At 32.7% G+C, this 20036-nt stretch overlaps 2 protein-coding genes across 5 annotated transcripts; one reads left to right on the top strand and one right to left on the bottom strand.

Moving 5' to 3' along the window:
* Nucleotides 1-765: 765 nt before the first annotated feature.
* On the top strand, nt 766-8761 carry LOC131173897 (uncharacterized). Of its 2 annotated transcripts, XM_058136581.1 has the most exons (4): nt 896-1206; nt 3495-3617; nt 8021-8140; nt 8583-8761. In XM_058136581.1, the coding sequence occupies exons 1-4, from the start codon at nt 1170-1172 to the stop codon at nt 8645-8647; spliced, it is 345 nt and encodes a 114-aa protein (XP_057992564.1). In that variant the 5' UTR covers nt 896-1169; the 3' UTR covers nt 8648-8761. The 2 variants fall into 2 exon arrangements, with proteins under 2 accessions (XP_057992562.1, XP_057992564.1); XM_058136579.1 differs by lacking the exons at nt 8021-8140; nt 8583-8761 and adding an exon at nt 5571-6199 and having other exon boundaries at nt 766-1206.
* Nucleotides 8762-10728: 1967 nt separating this feature from the next.
* On the bottom strand, nt 10729-19705 carry LOC110670296 (uncharacterized). 3 transcript variants are annotated; one of them, XM_058136689.1, is made up of 8 exons: nt 19412-19705; nt 17605-17660; nt 17387-17511; nt 16422-16581; nt 13261-13694; nt 12624-13085; nt 12077-12182; nt 10729-11082 (listed from the first exon to the last, which is right to left on the bottom strand). In XM_058136689.1, exons 1-8 carry the CDS (start codon nt 19478-19480, stop codon nt 10950-10952), a joined length of 1545 nt encoding a protein of 514 aa, XP_057992672.1. In that variant the 5' UTR covers nt 19481-19705; the 3' UTR covers nt 10729-10949. The 3 variants fall into 3 exon arrangements, with proteins under 3 accessions (XP_057992672.1, XP_057992671.1, XP_021687980.2); XM_058136688.1 differs by having other exon boundaries at nt 12624-13094; nt 19412-19689; XM_021832288.2 differs by lacking the exons at nt 17605-17660; nt 19412-19705 and having other exon boundaries at nt 12624-13094; nt 16422-16628.
* Nucleotides 19706-20036: the final 331 nt, after the last annotated feature.

Genomic DNA, 20036 nt, shown 5'->3' with positions numbered 1-20036 from the left:
TACAAAACCTCTTATCTTTACTTAAAATAATATAAAACTTTTGAACTTATAATTTAAATAATATAAAACTCTTATAACCTTTAGAGATCCATTTGTAAGTTATTTTTATTAGGGTGATATTTACTAAATTAAAAAAAAAAATTTGTTTTTTTCATTAATTTAATACTTATTAAGAAAAAAATTAATTAATCAAAAAATAACATTTTATAATTAATTTTTTAAATTTTTTTTTCACTTATATATTGTCTCAACCCTGAAATTATATGGATTAATACTTAACTAATTCAAAACCTACTAGTAAATATATATATATATATATAAATTAATAAATATTATGTCAATATAAATAATTTAAACGTTCAAAGAATATATAAATTTTATATTATTTAAATTAAAAATTAAAATTTTATATTATAAAATAAAATTTATATATATTTTATTATCGTTAGTGTAATTTATTGTTATTAAATATATTATATTATATTATATTACAAATTTTATAATAATAAAATTTAAAATAATTTTCTCAGGACCCTCTTTTTCCCCTTTAACATGATTTATTAATTTTAGTCACCCTTAACATGATTTATTGATTTTACATATGATTGCAGATGATTTGCGATGTAATTACATTAGTAATCATAAACTAATTAAGCATGGTGTTGGATCTCCACACCAACAAATTGAGAAAAAAAAAAAAAAAGGAAAATCCATAAACCCTCAATACAAGCAAAAGCGAACGTGACAGCCAACTACCCTTTCCTCTACCTCTCTCCAAAAATTTTCTTATGATTGAGCGATCATCCTTTCTACACAATTCATCCTTTTTTTGTCCTCTACTTAATTTTATAATAATAATAATAATAATAATTAAATTAATTATTTTTATTATGTCCTCCTATGCAAACTCATCGGATTACGGAGTAAAACTTTTACAGCACACACACACAACTGCCGCGGAACCCAAAAAGGTAATAATAGAACCCAACAATCAATCTATAAATAAACCCCTAATAAACCAAAAAAATAAAAAAAAATGGAACCCTCTTTGATTCATTTTGACTTCCTTTCAATTTCAATGAAGATTCTTTCTCTCTAGAAATCTCTCTCTCTGTTTCTCTTGATTGAAGTTGCTGCTATTTTTGCTCTTAAAAAAGAGATAAGAGGGAATGGGTTGTGCTGGATCCTCACAGTCTAAAGCAGATGGTGAGCTCACTGTTTCTTTTTATCTCTTTTATTTTCCCGATTTGTTAGTCTATCTGTGTTCCAGAGGTTTAGCTTCTGTTTGGTTTCCGAGAAATTGCAGGAGAAAAAAAAAAAAAGCGAAGGAGAATTAATAATGTCTTAGATTTTTTTTTTTTTTAATGTTGTACTTGTTGTAAAAGCGGATTTGTTTTTTTGGAAATAAAATAAGTTAAAGTGATATTGAACGCCCTTATGCATTGCGGAGATTGTTATTTCTTATGTTCTGATGTGTGATTATTGCAATGTGTTTGCTGATTTTCTTGCTATTTGAAGTTTTGATGAGCTTAATCTAGATATTTTAATTATGAATTTTTCAATTTTAGAGGCTTTCTTGTAGAAGCTGAATTGTGAAATTATGTAGTAGGGTTGAATTTAGGATAATTCTTTTTTTTCCTATATTAGGAAATACACTTGGTGTAAAGTTCAACAAAGAACAATTGAAGTTTTTGATGCATGTACTAAAGAAAAATTTGCTGTTTGTTTCTAAGGAAAGGAAAAATGGTTTCACTTCAACAGGTTTTTGAAAACCTAATGTTTTGGCAGCACATTCAATGTCTTGTTTAGTCGATATTAACCAAATCAAAATTCTGATGAACTGCGATTTGGTTTTCCATCATGTATCAAGCCTATTTTCATGCAAGAGATTGAAGATTAAGTAGTACTTTGTTTGACCCATTACAAATGGTAGTTTGTACCCTCCTGCCTCTGTTCCATGCATATATATAACAACACTGGTTATCTTTTTTGTTGAAAATTTGATTGCTCCTACTTGGTCAACTTGATAGTTAGGTAATTCCAATACGAATATACCTTAGTGAGGATTTAAGTAGCATTTCTAATTACAATTTTTGAGTCCCCTTGCTTTGCTGTTCCATTGACTTTTGGAAGATGCTGCATCTATCATGAACTTCATTTGCTTACCATTTTTGTGTAATTGTAGTATAATGGATATCTTTTAGGTTGACCTTTTAAGTTTATATTTCAAGATTTCGCTGTTCGTGCATGCATCTATGTGCTCTTGCATGCGTGGATTTACTTAACCTTTATCCATTCACAATGTTATCCCTTTTCATTTTTTTAAGACTATTATGGATCTCTGTCTCTCTTAGGGGTACGAGACTCAATTAATGGAATTGTATGGATGATGAATGAGAAAAGTAGCAATTAGGACTCCCTCCTTCTCCTTCCCCCCACACCCCCCCCCACACCCCCCCCCCACCCCCCCCCCCCCCGGGTTCTCCTCTTCCCTCTCTGGTGGAATATTTTATCACATTCTAGGTTGTTTTGAAATATATCATAAAATAATCAACCAATAGGCAATAGCACTCAAAATTATTCAGCAATTTAATGAAAGTCTTCTTTATATCATATTTGTCAAATTAAGATTTGAGTTGAGAATTGAAATCTTCATTTTGTAAATCGAGAATCGAATCGAATCGTAAGATTCGATAAAAATTCTCAAAATTAATTAAAAATGATGTATGTTCTAAAGAAATAAGTAAATCAATGTCACAATAACATATTTTAATAAATATAGACTATCATTTAGCTAGTCAGAAGTATACTTTGTAATAGAACAATATATTCATATTATGTTATATAGTTTTATATTATTATAAATTATGAACTTGTAGACAATGATTATTGTGCATGTGTTGAAACTCTCGTTTAAATTTGATCAAATAATTAAATAATAAAAAGGGATAGCAGGTTAAATTAAAAGGTTGGGATATGTAAACATAAAATGTCATAATTGACAACTATAATTAGAAGAGTAAATTAAAAAAAAAAAAAGAAAAAGAAAGAAAAGTGAGGGAAAAGAATGGCCGGTGGAAAAAAAAAAAAAGCCTAGGAGAAGGTTTTATGTGCACTTCTCATAATAAAAATAAAGTGAAATCTTAAATTTTGAAACTATATGATCTAACAATCCTCTAGAAAAAGAATCGACCGAATCAGTCTATTCGTTTCTATTCACTTGATCTACTATCGAATCGTAAGATTCAGTCACGATTTAGGTATATTTGTGATTCACCCCATAGATTTGAATCGCCGGGATGGGAAATCAAAATGAATCATACGAATTGAATCGAGAATCGTAAGATTCTAACAATAGTGCTTTATATATACATGTATGTATTGATCAGTGTAATTTATGACAGAACTTGGTAGTCTTAACATAGAACTGAACCTAAAAAGGTAATTGTTGGCTAAGAATCAGGCTAACAAATGGACAATTTGAATTGTTTCAGGGGCTGTGAAGAAGATTCGGAAGCCAAAACCTTGGAAGCATCCTCAGCCTATAACAAAGTCTCAGCTTATACAGTTGCGTGATGAGTTTTGGGATACTGCTCCTCACTATGGTGGAAGAAAAGGTAGGATTCCCATAGACTTTGTTATCAGTTATCACTAATGACATATACTAGAATGCCTTATGGACATCTAGCGCTACGCTTGAGTAGCATATTGTTATAATTGGAGCATAATAATTGTTAATTATATTTTGTGTGAAAGTATTTGGGAGATATGGGAGTGGCATGGTTAACTAAATTATTTAATAAGATTCTAAACTCAAAGAAAATGCCTGATGAATGGAGGAAGAGTATTTTAGTACCTATTTTTAAAAATAAGGGAGACATACAGAGTTGCTCAAACTATAGGGGAATTAAACTCATGAGCCATACTATGAAGTTGTGGGAGAGAGTTGTGGAGCATCGACTATGTCATGATACTTCTATCTCTCTCAATCAATTTGGTTTCATGCCTGGTCGTTCAACTATGGAAGCGATCTTTCTCATTAGAAGCTTGATGGAGAAATATAGAGATGGGAAGAAAGATCTACACATGGTTTTTATTGATTTGGAGAAGGCTTATGATAGTCTTCCAAGAGAGGTCTTATGGAATGCGTTAGAACAAAAGAGGGTATCTATTAGGTACATACAAGTATTGAAAGATATGTATGAAGGAGCAACTACTATTGTGCGCACAGTGGGAGGGGACACAAGAGATTTTCCGATCTCAATTGGATTACACCAAGGATCAGCCATAAGACCTTACCTTTTTACATTAGTTTTAGATGAACTGACGAAACATATACAAGAGAGTATTCCTTGGTGCATGATGTTTGCGGATGATATTGTTCTGATAGATGAGACACGAGAAGGAGTCAATAGGAAGCTAGAACTTTGGAGAAGTACTCTAGAGTCAAAGGGTTTTAAGTTAAGTAGAACGAAGACAGAATACATGCATTGCAAGTTCAGTGAAGGCCAAACTTGTGATAGGGAAGGAGTTAGTTTGAATGGAGTGGCACTGTCCCAAAGTAATCACTTTAAATATCTAGGCTCAGTCCTTCAAGTAGATGGGGGATGTGAGGAGGATGTTAGTCATAGGATTAAAGCCGGATGATTGAAGTGGAGACGTGCCACGGGAGTTTTATGTGATCGTAAGATTCCCAATAAATTAAAAGGAAAATTTTACCGCATACCATACGACCGCTATGCTATATGGTAGCGAGTGTTGGGCACTGAAAGAGTCGTATGCATCTAAGATAAGAGTTGCAGAGATGAGAATGTTAAGGTGGATGAGTGGTCATACTAGACTAGATAAAGTCCGTAATGAAAGTATTAGAGAAAAGGTAGGAGTGGTGCCAATTGAAGATAAGTTGAGAGAAGGGAGATTGAGGTGGTTTGGTCATGTGCAGCGTAGACATACGGATGCTCCAGTTAGACAAGTAGAGCACATTAGGCTAGAGGATAGAAAGAAAAAAAGGGGTAGACCTAAATTGACTTGGAGGAGAGTAGTACAGCATGACTTAGAAGCATTACACATTTCTGAGGATTTAACCCAAAATCGTTCAGAGTGGAAAAAGCGAATCCATATAGCCGACCCCAAATTTTTGGGATAAAGGCTTAGTTGAGTTGAGTTGAGTTGTATATTTTGTGACTGAGAAGAGGAAGACAGGTGATCCTTTTCTGAGTATGAAAACTTCCCTTGTCTTCTTCTAACTAAAGCGAATTGAAATACAGAAAATTTGGAAATCAAGACTCTCCACAAATAATTATATAAACAAGTGCATGTTTAAAATAGTTGGGAACATTTTAAATGGAGAATCATGGAGAGTTTTGGTATGTTATGTTGCTTTGATTGTGTCACACACCATATTCCTCACCAAACAATACGATTGAACTTAAGGAGTTGATTCGCAAATAGTTTTTTAATGTTTTAATTATGTTGAAAATTCAAATTTGTGTTAGTGTTTGTTTCCGATTTTGTATGTAACCAAAAAGCTATTCACAAGTTTTAAAAATATAAAGTTTCCCTGATAATAGGACTGTTGAGCCTTTATATACAAAAGGGTGCATGCCTTCTTAAATATGCAGAGCTTCATGCAGCTATGTTGGTGGTTGACAGTGTAGCTGGTGAATCCAGTGGCAAATTGGGCAGCACTGCTGCTGAAAAGGAAAAAGTTCCACTAGAATTTGCTGATTGGGTCAAAGAAGGAAAAAGGAAGATTTGATAGAGAAGAAAATGGTTTGGTATAATTGAAAGACTAAGGTTTACCACTGGACAATACTGTAAATTTTGTGGATCTGTTAGTCTCTGTTTGTTAGTTTGTTGACGGATTTTGCATATTTTGTAATTGAAATGCAGTAAAGGCTGATAGTGACTAGTGTTGGGAGTTTGGTATTTGTGTGATTTTTGAGGTTGAACCAATAAAGACACGAGTTATCAGTGTGCTTTGAGTTTTTTAGATTAGGAAAGAAAACCTGAAAAAAAGTTTAGAAAGATCTCATGTTGAGACAAAATTAGTAATAATCTGACCGAAATATCAGTAAATAATGGTGGGGGAGAAAGAAGAACAGAAAAGACATTCAAGAGAGTGAATTTAGGTGATTAGGAGTTTTCTTTTGACTAATAAGAAGCAGCAGACATGAACAGATTTTGAAATTCATTCTTACTTGAGTATTGCTTTTAGATTTTAGGAAGAGATAATGCTTGGTGTGTGCCTTTTTACTTTCTTAAATTATGAACTTTCCATAGGCTACAGTATCATTTAGCTGTGGTGATAATAGCAGAACCACCAGAGTGAAGTCTGAAAAAGTAAAATTCAAGTGTAATTCCACATTGAATTATTTGCATTGGTGCAGGGTATTGAAATGAGAGAGAACAGATCATGCTGATGCCTTGACTTCTAGGATTTAAACTTTGATTTTTGAAAAAGATGACCACAATTCCATAACTTGTTCTTGACACTTCAATTTTGGTTCTTCAATTAATAGCCAAAAGCTTCTAAATTCTTTCCATGTAACAATGCATAGACTGAAGATGTGCATTTAATGTTAAGGTTTTGCTTTCTGAGTAATTATTTTGTAGATCATCTATTGCTCCTTTTATTTCCATTTCTGTAGTTATGTTTCTAACCATGCTTAACAATTTTCAATTGCATGTTTGATTATATGTTTTCTCCAGATTTCAATGTCTTAGGATTAGAATGGTGGGAAAACCAGTTTAAGATCATATTTAAAACAAGGGAAGGTAAGGGTGAGAGAAAATTGATGTTCAGTGAAACCCAAGTACCTGTTACCCTTGTACTTATATGCATGAGGAGAGGTCAGAGTGGAATTGTTGTTAAATCTTATATGGGACATAGGCACCACTATTCTTGGATTGAGATTTTTTATTGAAGTCCATAATATATCATTTGAATGTTGGTAACAATGCAAAAATATTGAAAATAGGTGATGTGCAGACTATTGTTCACACTGATATGAAATTGAATTAGAGAATTGACAAGAATAAGATTTCATCAAGTTGCCAATTATAATCAATGGATATAATAGGATATGTTTTATTCTAGCTGTAGGTGCTATAAGTGTCGATAGGGGTTTGATTGGAACTTGGTTCACTTGGATCAAAGGTTTACCCTAATCAGACCTGAATATGCTAGAAGCTGTATATCCAACCCCCACTTGTACAGGGTAGGATGGATTGATAGGAATTGCTCGAGTTAAATGTTGCCATTGCAACATGGCTAACACCCAGCTACCACCTAACTCTTATGTCCATGTTTCATTGTAAATCATTAATTGTTTTACTATCTCATATTTTTATCATTTCAGTGGCTGGTATAATTGCAGTCTTTTTTCATTTCATGATGACTATCATAAAGTTTGGAAAAGTATTTTTTTTTTTATTATGGAATTCACAAATATTTGCATCCTCGTTATGTTTTACCTAGTAATGACTAATGAATTCATTTACAATTACAATTCGACATTTTTAGTTTTATATGGAGCTCATTTCACTTGTCACAAACTTCATCAAATTAATAGAAGTTGTAAATGAATTGGTATTCTTTGTTCTTGTCAATCCTCTCTCTCTGCTGTTCTCTCTCTTGTCCAAATATAAATGATTGAAATTTTAAGTTCTGATAAATGCTATACCAAACCTTATTCATTTGTAATTGAATTTTTAGCAGAATTCTTTTTTTTTTTTTTTCTATTTTCTCTTTTGTTAGAAATAAAATTCATTAATATAGTAAAATTTATATGGAAATGAAATTATTTGTTCCAGTTGGTTCCAAATAACCTATATGTTATGTCACACCATTTAGTCTGACATGGATTTCATGTGAAGCAAAGTGAAGCAGGCTTGAATTTTACTGTTAATAACAAATTATTTGCTGTCTTAGCATTTCCATGAAAATGTACGTAATATGCTTTGAATTTTTTTATACGCTTAGTTTCACAACATAAATACCAATTTTCCTGTGTGGCAGAGATTTGGGATGCTCTTCGAGCTGCTGCTGAAGCTGACCTAACCCTTGCGCAAGCTATTGTGGACAGTGCTGGTGTAATTGTTCAAAATGCTGATTTGACAATATGCTATGATGAAAGAGGTAGTTAGCCCTTGTTAAATTCTTAGAATTTTTTTTTTTTTTTTCAATCCTAAACTTCCTGAGAAAACTCGAGGAGTATCTTGGGTAATTACTTTTAGGTTTCATTTGAAATAAATCATTTGCAAGAAAAGAATTCAATTAAATTCTTACAAAATCATGCTTGATTTTTATTTTTTAAAAATGAAAATTTTTTTAAATTAAAAAGAATTAAATTCTTCTGTTCCAAACAAGATAATTAACTAAAAACAAATTAATTGAATCGAATTCATGTAAAATTCTACTTTCCAAATAAGGGGCCAACCTATGAAATCCACGCAAGATTTACGATCACTTTTGATGCCTTGTGGTAACGGCATGCTGGATTTTCCTGTATTGAAGTAGTTTATACGATGATATTTTCTGTGCTTTCCATGTTCATGTTGGCTTCAAAATGTGCTTGCAGGTGCGAAATATGAACTGCCCAAGTATGTTTTGAGCGAGCCAACCAACTTAATTCGAGACAATTGATAACAGGGAAACCAATTAGCAGCATTGTGCACAGATTGAATGTAAATCATCATGTACATTATTACCTATCATACCTTTAATAAAGGAAGGTGGGTCATCTTATGCCTTTGTTGAGACTTTTTTTTTTTTTTTTATCTGTTCTACTGTGAAATCCTGTTGTCAACTGAACAAGACTACAGCAATTGTTTGGATTTAGTGAAAAAAGATCTTAGTTTTTCCTATCAAAACAGAAGTTAAATTGCTGGACTAACCGATGGTATTAATAATTTTCTTAACTGTTTAAATCTTAAAATTTTATTTTATTCAATTAATTATGACTTTTATTTGTCTACCTATTGAAATCTTCTCATGCTAAAATAATATGCTTAACGTTAATTAAGAAAAGTAAATATTATTTTTATAAATGTTTTTGAATTGATTTTATAAAAGTAAAGCAATAACCCGTCTAAAAGAAAAGATTAATGTGGAGAAGAATGGGAATGGAAGTCTCAGAGAAAATGGAAGATAAAAATTCACCACCAAGTCATATCCAAGCCCGTCACTAAAATGCTTACAGCCAATGCATTATCAAAGAGTATCAAATGATAATAATAATAATAATAATAATAAAGAGCAAAACTAGAAAAGCAGTCATTCCCACAATCACTGATTTTTTTTTTTCAAAGTTAGAAACATACATAATATTTATGGACAAGAATTAAATGCATAAGTGATGATGCTAATGTAAGTACATTAATTTAATCCCCCATGTAGCTTGCATGCTGTCAGCGCATTTTATTTTATTTTATTTTATTTTTCAAATTTATTGAGGAATTTTTGTCTAAGACTGTACTGGTGCATGCGCCGCATTTACTCCCATCCCATCCCATCCCTCAGAAATGGAAAGCCTAAGTAATTGATTGCCCACGAATTCACGTGCCTGAAGGAATTATTTCTGCTCCATTATCTTGCTATGCGACAAGTTAAGGTGACTTGTGAATGTCAAGTGAGAGATACTTTTGAGGGATTTTTCCATACTTAATTTCTTGATAGGGTAAATTACGATCACTCCCTTCATCCTATTTCAATAAGCTTTCATTGAAGTTATTATTACTCAAATAAATGGCTTCCGAGTATCGAAGAATTCAAATGGTTGATTGATAGATCAAGGTTTGATGTATACAGTTTTGGGGTTATGTTGCTAGAGATCCATGTGTTGCAAGTGAAGTGTTGTATTTGGATTGGGAGATCAAGAGGAGGCACTTAATGGATTAGCTTTATGACTGTTAGTACAACGAGAAGTTAGATGAGTTGGTAGAAAATGATGATGCAGCAAGACGAGACAAAATTAGATGGTGATGACGACTTTGAATAAAATCTAAATCGTATCGCCCCGTGTGCTTGTTTTGTCTAGTCAATAATAAACTGCAGTGCATCAGCGATGCACGGTATAGAATTTGGATGAGACATTTCAGTGAAAGCCAGTACGACTGCATGAGCTGAACATTACACCACTTTTTTTTTTTATGCTAGAAATTAAACTCATTTTGCCAGTTTACGCGATTTGAAATTTCATAGTGAAGGCCTAACTAGCTAACTCTTCTGCAAAGCCCGACTTATTGCAGATTCCTTACATTCCTTCTCATTCTGATTTCTTGGGTTGGGAGCAATAAATTAAACATTCAAGAGACTTAAATATTTTTATTAAGTTTTAAAAAATATAATTTATTTTTATTTCAAAAAAAAAAAATACATATAAATTAACAAACTTCAGTAGATCCATACAGCATTCATTCAAGTAGGACTTACCAACATTAGAATGAATAGAGTATAAGAATTTGTTTGATTTCTTAATTTTGCAATAGAAATAAAAAGAAATTAAAGGGAAAAAGACAAGATGAATATTTTTTATTATACTATTTGATGACCTTGTGAGATAAAGTGAATAGAAAATTTATTTTTACTACCATATCCTCATCATGAAGTAACCTTTTAATATTTGACTAATTGGAGAGATTTTCTTTAGGTTTAGAGAAAAACTATAAATTTTATTTTCATTGTTTTTCCTTCTTTTCGTTTTTCTAATTGCTGCCAAAACAAAAGAAAATAATATTTCTTTTTCTTTTCCATCCATTTCCCTCAAAAGAAAGTATAACTGCGAAGAAGATAATTGAAGTTATAAACAAGCTAAACGACCAACGAACCAAATTGCCCTACCCTTCCAAGCCCAGAACCTAAAATCAAAGAGCGAGGAAAAGAAACTCAAAATGGAAGCAAAGAATCATATGATACATTTTCCATTTTCAAGTCACGCCTTAAAAGTTCAAACCCTCTTGAAGAATGAAAGAAGATTGCCTTGTTTAGGGTCCTTGCTTCCTCCTTTCTTGTTCCCTGCTTTGCCTCCTGGTTTAGATGGAGCTGCATTTCCCACTGCAGTCTTCTTGGCTGCGGCTGCCCTGCATTTATAACACAATGTCAACAGAACAGTCCCTAGACACTAACCAAAAATTTACCACCAAACTAGCAAGTATTGATTGAACATATGAATCTAGCAAACCACAACGTAATTATAATACCTTGCCCAAGATCAGCAAATTTACCTAATTGCATCAGCTTTAATTCACCATTACGATGGTAAATTTTGATAACAGAACAGAACATAAGAATATCCATAAATCTACCTGCTTGCTTCTGATTTATATTTTTTCAATAATATAATTAGTTCTGAGCACTGAAACAGGTATTGTATTAAACTACAAAAAAATAATTGGACAAATTACTAAAAGCTCCCTGATCTGAAGCAACTTGCTATAAAATAGTGAATTTTGCTCTTAAAAAATTTTATGCACTAGCTCAAGTCATGACCATAATACACAGCAGTTTCTTTCACTCAGGGCTATCAAAATTGCAAATGATACCTTCAAAGTGTTGTGCAAGTTTAGGACTTTGATCCAAAATATGGATAAGCATTAGAATTCTGAGAAACATTGACTAAAAAAAATCTTGGAAATTTATCCCAGAAAAGAAGCTTTTTCAAGCAATCTCTTTCATTATGCAGGATTATATAAGTCATCATCAGAACATCAACTTATATCAAAATCAAAAGGTTCTCTCCATTTTTTAAAACTTCATCCCTCAAATTGCACTGAGCATTCTAAAATCATCATCTATGAAATTGATTATTACTAAATCTGAGAACCATGCAGTAAGCTATTTTCTATATCGTTGCTTTTAATTTACTCCATGCAAAAAAAAGAGGGGTTCATTCCCTGCCTAAATCAGGTTTGAGTTTGGAGTTTTGTACTTTTCCCCTTTAAAAAGCTGGCTGGTCTTCAAATTTATGTCTATATGTGGCCTGGCCTACACACTTAAGAGAATATAATATGAGCCTGGCTTGGAGCATGTCTAAGCAGGAGCATAGTTTTTTATACTTTTCGCAACATTTCTCACCTGTTGTTAACAGTATTTGTAACTGCATTAGTTTCAGCTTTCTTCATCGCACTATTGTCAGCGTTCCTTGTTTCTATCTCCTCTCCCTCCCAGAGTACCTCAGTTACTGCAGCAAAGAGAAGAGAACTATTACTGTAAAATGGAAGGGCAACAAGAAATTAGGATCTTCAGAACATATTGCAATGACAAACAGGATGTCTCAACTAGGCACTTCAGTTTGATTTCTCTGGATGCAACAGTTAGAGGAAAGTTCCTCTGGATGTGTAAATTTGTAGCATCAACTAATCATTTATTCTGGAAGAATAGCAGAATAATACATCCCTCTCATACTAGCAGAATTTAATGATTTAGAGTACTAATACAGATGACCAAAAAGTTGATAATGAGATTAAAAGAAAAAAGAAGGAACAAAAACAAATGCCAGCAAAATCTAAGAATCCAATGAATGTGAAACAACATTTCACCCAGAAAAGAGAGTCTGAGCCAAGTAGTATATTACATTAAGGACTTTCTAGAAACTGATAAAAGCGATAAAGCATGGTTGTACCTTCTCTACCACGCTCATCAATTCGGGTCATCAATACTTTTCTCCTTTTGGGTGAATTTGAAGCAGCATTAGTAACTATATCTGCTTTAACACCATCTCCATTAATACGGTTCTGGATATTCTCTTTATAGGTGTCTTTAGAGTTCATACTCTTACAGGCAACTGAAAAATTTTCCTTCAGAACTTGATTAGACACTCCGTCAGTTGATTTTTCTTCCTTTACCTTCAATTTTTCTTCATTTTGGTCATTGACAATGGGTTTCTCAGGATGTGTCTTACTGATTGCCCCCTTTGGATGATCAGGTGATGCTAGGCTGACTGCATCTTCAGACTCATCATCCGAATAATCAAGGACTACCCTCCTTTTTCTACCACCTTCACCATTTGAGGCTCTCTTAACATGTTGAGCCTCATCATCACTGCTCCGATCCTCCATTGCTTTAAGAGCACAAATTTGAGATTCTGCACTGGCTAATAACATAAATAAAACAACCAGAAAACTAGAACAAACCGATCAATTAAATAAATTCTAGATTATAGAATAGAAATTTGACTTGTACAATGCATATAAGAAAATGATGCATCATGGTTATGAAAAGAAAATTTCAAATTCACACTGTAACAAGATGGAACCAACCAGTAGGATTTGAAATGAGACTGTTATTGCCTGCAGGTGCTGAAGTGAGTTTTGACTTTGCTGATGCACGACCCCAACAATTTGCCAATGAACCTCCATTTCCAATGGAACTTTTATCACTCTGGCCTTTCTTTTCATTAGTAGGCAAAGGAGGGACTTTTTCTCCATCTAGAAGAGGCATAGCCTGATTATGAACTCCTATCCCATGAATTTCAGGTTTTACATCTTTCACCAAATTGGTAGACTGATGGCCAACCTTTGGACCTGATTGATCAACTTTAATTTGCTGAGGAGGTGGAACTATAATGCTTTTATATGCAGAATTACTATTGGACCGCCCCAGGATTCCCACGCTTTTGGTCTGTGGGGCTGCATTTTTCACAGGAGTTTCATCAACATTGCGCTTAACAAAGGGATTAAGAATCCCACAGAACCTGATGAAAGAAAAAGCATTAACTGAGCATAATCATATGCTACAAATGCAACTTTTTATAACTGCATGACTGCATAACCAGAACATAAGTTCATAACAAGTGACTATGCACAATCATTTGGGCACCCAAATCAAAATGGCTTTGGAAGTGGCATCACTTTTACCTGAAAATAAAAATAAATGTTTTGCGTGAATGTTTAATTATGCAAAAGTAAAGGTCACAGTACATCACCCTTCCTCAAAGTGCACAATTTTCACAGGCAAAAAAAAAAAAAAGGCCTTGTTCTGCAAGCCAACATTAAGAAAATATCAATAACCATTTGCTTCCTTGAAAGTTAACTTTCAAGTTGGGCAAGTGTTCCTTTGTCTTTTCCCTGCTCCACCCTTTTCCCCTTTTCTCCAAAGTGCATGACTTTAATAACAAACACAACAAAAAAAACCTGATATGGAGTGGAATAACCTTGTTGCTACCTAGAGAAGAAAAAGGGAACTCATAATTTGGACTATACCTTGAGAACAATTAACAGCAATTCTCTCTCCCTCTCTAAAAAAAACTCACACAAACACACACAGCATGCAGAGTGCCTGTAAGTAAGATAATCACAAGGACCAACTTCATGGTCCAAAAGAAGATGGAACAACCAATCTGGAAGCAAGCATTAAAGGACAAAAGGCATTTGACACCTTATCCTTGTGAAACACAAGTTGCCATAATCAATCAATTTGTTTTTTCTCCTGCAAGAGCTAAGGGTCTGTTCACTTGTGGAAAACTAAGGCAGTTTTTGGAAAAATTTTCTAAGAAAACGGGAAATCCATGTCCACATATGCCAGTTTTTCAAATGAAGAACTAAAAAAATAGTTTTATAGTTTTCTAAAATTTAACTAAGATTTGGAGAAAAACTTTAAGTTGTTTTCCTTTATAACAAAAATTCTATTTCCAAACAATTTTCCACATAGAAAGCAATAGCTTTTTTATAACTAAAACTAAACCAAAAAAAAAAAAACCTGTTTTGCTCTACCCTTTTCCCCTTTCCTCCAAAGTGCATGACTTTAATAACACACACAACAAAAAAAATCTGATATGGAGTGGAATAACATTGTTGCTACCTAGAGAAGAACAAGGGAACTCATAATTTGGACTACACCTTGAGAACAATTAACAGCAATTCTCTCTCCCTCTCTAAAAAAAACTCACACAAACACACACAGCATGCAGAGTGCCTGTAAATAAGATAATCACAAGGACCAACTTCATGGTCCAAAAGAAGCTGGAACAACCAATCTGGAAGCAAGCATTAAAGGACAAAAGGCATTTGACACCTTATCCTTGTGAAACACAAGTTGCCATAATCGATCAATTTGTTTTTTCTCCTGCAAGAGCTAAGGGTCTGTTCACTTGTGCAAAACAGTTTTTGGAAAATTTTTCTAAGAAAACAGGAAAACAGAGTTTCATATCCACATATGCCAGTTTTTCAAATGAAGAACTAAAAAAATAGTTTTCTAGTTTTCTAAAATTTAACTAAGATTTGGAGAACAACTTTAAGTTGTTTTCCTTTATAACAAAAATTCTATTTCCCAACAATTTTCCACATAGAAAGCAATAGCTTTTTTATAACTAAAACTAAACAATAACTCTTTATATCTAAAATTGAATAAGTATTTAGAAAAATATTTATTTACAATGATAAAAAAAATTAATTATATTATTATAACATAAATGAATAACACATTAAAAATTTTAGACATAAAATAAGTTTTTACATATATTTTACAATAATTTATTTTTTCATTATGAAAGATATAAATAACTTTTTTTTGAATTAAAAAATGATTTTCTATTATATGCAGGGGAGCATGTTTTCCATGTTATTCTTTGTTTTCCATAGAAAATAAAAACTAAAAACTAAAATTTTCTTAGAAAATGGAAAATATAAAACAGGCCTAAGTATTTCTAATAAGGGTAAATTACAATTTAATCTCTGAGGTTTGGTAAAACCTACAATCAAGTCCTTACTCCTTATATTTTAAAAACTAAGCAATTTAGTCCCTGAGATTTAGCAAAACTTACAATTTAGTCCTTTCGTTCAATTTTCCGTCCAATTGACAATTAATTATAGCAAAAATGACCAAAATGCCCTTAACTCTATATATTTTCTAACTGAAATGATTAAGTCCCTAAGGTTTTTTATTATAAACAAAATAGTCTCTTGCTTTAAGCTTTATAAACAAAATAGTCTCTCGATTTAAACTATTATATTTACAATATAAAATCACAAGAGCTAAATCATTTAAGTTAGAAAATATATATAGTTAAAGGCATTTTGGCCATTTTTTCTATAATTAATAGTAAATTGAATGAAAATTGGATGGAAAGAATAGATTGCTTGGTTTTGAAAATACAAGGATTAAGTTGTAGGTTTTGCCGAACCTCAAGGACTCAATTGTAGTTTACCATTCTAGGAATTATCTTGGCAAAGGAAGCTCAGTTTCTGAAAGTTTTGATGATTATAAATTCATGCTCTCATTTGATCAACATTTATAAATTAAAGAAGGCAGCTAAACATAGTCATCACAACAACGGAAGAATGGCTACAAATTTCAACTGAGAATAATTATATTCATCAATTATATAGCCTTTACAAGTGAAGAGTCTCTCAAGTCAAATGCCAATAGCAAACAACTCTACTTTAGTGCTTGGAAGACATTGCAGAATTAAGTTGCATCATACCTGTTATCTCTTAAGCAATTATCAACGGTGGAGGGCTGCTTGAAGAGCTCTTCTGCTTGTACAAATTCATCATTCCAAAGTGCAGCTGGATCCCTCGGGATTGCAGCTTGCACGCTATAGATATGAAGCGAGCAATTGCCATCAAATTCTTGTTTAGCTTCTGCCAAAAATTCATAAGAGTTTGACATGGACTCCTTTATTCTTGTGCTGGTTACAAAATAAATATGCATTCAAAAGTACAAAAAAAAACCAGTTACCACAACAAGATAATTAAGAATTTACCCAAAACTCAGCTTGATGTGCATGCATGCAATAAATTGGGATTCTATCAGCTACACCAGTAATGCAACGGCATCAATACAAATCAAACAATTATTACATTTGACACACTTTTATGGTTCCTCATTTAGAATTTGGCAGCAAGCTTTTAATATGATTTCAGTGTAGCCTAATTGAGAAAATAGGAAGTCATGAGTCCAAAGCTATAAAAGGGCAGGGGTTGACCTATGAAATGAGCATAAAAGCAATAGGAAATACCCTAATTGCTTAGGTGAGAGCAAGAAGAAGAAGAAGAGATTCAGTATGACAAAAAGTCAGTTCAAATGACTTCATCATCATGCCATGCATGCTCCACAACTTAATAGATTTATACGTGAAAAGCAGCAAAAAAAAAAAAACCGTCAATTGAAGAAACAAGAAGAGAATCAATGACAAAATATTGGCTCATATGACTTCATCATGATGCTATACATGCTCCAAACCTTTATAGATTTATGCATGAAAAGCAACAAAGGGAGGGGGGAAAACTCAGTCACAGAAAAATCATGCAATCTTTAGGATATTGATGGTTATCAATCATAATCAACGTAACAGTGCCTTGAGCAATTTTAGAATTCTCTCTCTCTCTCTCTCTCCAACAATATTGAATCATTATAATCCTATGATATTCTAAAAGAAGATCAGACCTTCAAGTTTGGGCCCCGAAACAAGCCTTATATGGTAACTGGGAGGATTGTTCTTCAACCAGCCAGACAGAGTATATACTACTTCCAGACCACTTCTGTGTTTCTCCACAAACTCTTGAAGCAATCTATTGACACAAGATGGAGGAAAATGGAAAGAAAGAAAAGAGGAGCTAAAAAGAGGAGCTACCAGCATATTCATGAGAGGAGAAAAAATATACCTCTTTGCCGCATTTGATGACACTAAAAAATTGCGACTCAACCACTTGTATGAAACCTGAAAAGTAATGAAATAGATACAAAGTTTACTAGAAATATTTATTAAATTTTAATAGAAGTTCTAGCTTGCAAAATCATTCCACACGGAAGTAAGTCCAATGAAACTTGCCAGTTGCCAACGTTTAAATAAAGGATAAGTCAAATGACATATGTGAGTATCAAATTGCTTAAAAATTGAGCTCCATAATTAACAATACATATTGAAGCTTCATTGGTGCTCAAAGCTTATCCGACCATGTTTTGAACTCAACTAAAAAACAGTTAGCTTGTGTCTACATCAGAATGATTTATGGGAATTAGGAAGTATCTATCAAAAAATCTTGCTATGCAACAGCCATAATAACAGAAAATTCTAGCACAAGAAAAGTTTTTCCTTTTCTAAAATATTTGCATCTCTCACCAATGTTAATCACAGTATTAAATCAAATTGCAAAAAGGGATAATCATTTTACATCAAAACTTTAGAAACTCAACTTCACTGAGACTTAAAACCAAAACTGGCCATAATTGACCATATAGATATGTTTCCTCCATTCCACTCAGTTTAAAGCTACATCCTCAGAAAAATCTAAAGCTGCAAAATTCTCTCCCAATTTTCCCCACATCATTATATGTCTGCCCACTTTCTTATCTCCTATAACATCAATGTGCTCAACCTTTTGTACTGTTGCATTTCTGGTCTATGAGACCCCTGTAAAAATTATCTCCCTTCTCCCAACTTTCGCTCAACAGATTCCACTTCCACCTTTCCATGAATCCATAAATACATGTAATTTTTTGAATGAGTAAATGCACAAAAAAAAAATAATAAAATAAAATTCAAATATTTGCAACAAAAAAAAGAAGAAGAAATGCAGCAATATGAAAACTGTTGCATCACGTAAATGTGTTTAGCACTTTACAGTTCATAATTAGAGATCAATGAGTTGCTGTAGAAACAACAAAATCTATGCATACAATGTCTATCAAGCTACCCAAAGCATATAACAGAAATTATTTAAACACAAAGGTAAGACTTCATCCTCAATCTCCTTTTATCTCACCCATCCAATGGCAATGGGTCTATTGGTTAATTTAACAATTCTATATTTCAGTTTGCACCTTCATTGACTCCATCAAAAATTTGTATCATAGGCTCATTAGTGGAAGAGTCTATTTAAGAATCTACAAAAAGGCAAGCAGCACTCTTTATTTCTACAAGATGTGAAGCAATTGTACAGAGAAACACTTAGGAGAAACTCTCACCACTGCAGTACAATTCTACATAGCAGAGGTGTAACCGAACTTTCAATTGGCTAATTCAGTTAGTACTATCATTAAAAGTCTAACTTCTTCACAGAAAAAAATGCACTCAATTATGGAAGTTGCAAAATAAAAAGTACAATTAATTTACAGTATTGCACATAAGGAATTCCTATCCAAAATTCGGGTTCCTTCAGAAATCAACCTTTCTTCTCTCTATTCGCTTCTAATAAAAATAAGTGAAACTAAAAGAGTAAACAAATATTAAAAAAAAAAAAAAAAACTTAGTTTCCTAGCACTCTGGAAACTATTCAACAATTTAGCAGGAAATTAATTTGACAAATACAATAAATTTACCGAAAATTGCCACCATAAACATCGATAAATCCACTTAAAGTAAGAGATTAATAGAAAGCAAATTAACAGAGTCAAAACTATGGATCAGGCGAAAATTACACTAAATTTTGTAGAGAGAGGGTAAAGCAAGAGAAGAGAATCAGAAGTTACCACTTGAAGTTTATCAGAGACGAGAGCTTCGATCTCTTCGAGTATGCCTAGGGTTTCCATTTGGGCCATAATTTTTCTCTATTAATCTCTTATTTTGTTTGTGGGATCAAAGGAAAGAGTGCAGTTGAGCAGGAATATAAGGATATAAAGATTTTATGGTTTTGTTCTCCCAACTCTAAGGACTAAAGATACCTTTTTCCCGCCATTCTCCCTTTCTCTGCTCTCTCTTGGATCAGCTGTATCGAATTTTGTCGCGACTCTGGCTCTCCGTGGAAAGACCATTTAGAGTCACGTGCGTTTCATATGAATGTCGGAGTTATCCTTTTATTTTTTTTTTCCAATCATATATGTATATATAACTAGGGCCGAGCACAATACGGTTCAAACTGAAAAATCGAACCGAATCGATTCAATTCGATTCAATTGATTCAGTTTTAAAAGTTAATCGGTTCGGTTCGATTTTAATTTATAAAAATTTCAATTATTTCGGTTTGGTTCGGTTTTGAAGAGAAAAAACCGAACCGAACCGAATAGTGATTTATATAGTCAAATGGAACTAAATCGAACCGAATCGATTTTTTAATTAATTTATTTTTATGGAAAATTTATGAATTATATTTAATTT

The sequence above is a fragment of the Hevea brasiliensis genome, chromosome 15 (genome assembly GCF_030052815.1).
Source record: "Hevea brasiliensis isolate MT/VB/25A 57/8 chromosome 15, ASM3005281v1, whole genome shotgun sequence".
NCBI classification, from domain to species: domain Eukaryota; kingdom Viridiplantae; phylum Streptophyta; class Magnoliopsida; order Malpighiales; family Euphorbiaceae; genus Hevea; species Hevea brasiliensis.
Note: the sequence above shows the minus strand (reverse complement) of the source record. Positions and strands in the feature narration are given on the sequence as shown.

Bases quoted from the DNA above. Each gene is read 5' to 3' on its own strand.
- LOC131173897 (XM_058136579.1), top strand. From the start codon at position 1,170: ATGGGTTGTGCTGGATCCTCACAGTCTAAAGCAGATG. The intron at 1,207-3,494 runs GTGAGCTCACTG...GAATTGTTTCAG, and splicing joins CTCACAGTCTAAAGCAGATG to GGGCTGTGAAGAAGATTCGG. The intron at 3,618-5,570 runs GTAGGATTCCCA...CCCTGATAATAG, and splicing joins TCACTATGGTGGAAGAAAAG to GACTGTTGAGCCTTTATATA.
- LOC110670296 (XM_058136688.1), bottom strand. From the start codon at position 19,480: ATGGCCCAAATGGAAACCCTAGGCATACTCGAAGAGATCGAAGCTCTC. The intron at 16,582-17,386 runs GTCTGATCTTCT...AATTTTTGGCAG, and splicing joins TTCGGGGCCCAAACTTGAAG to AAGCTAAACAAGAATTTGAT. The intron at 12,183-12,623 runs GTACAACCATGC...TCTTTGCTGCAG, and splicing joins TGATGAGCGTGGTAGAGAAG to TAACTGAGGTACTCTGGGAG.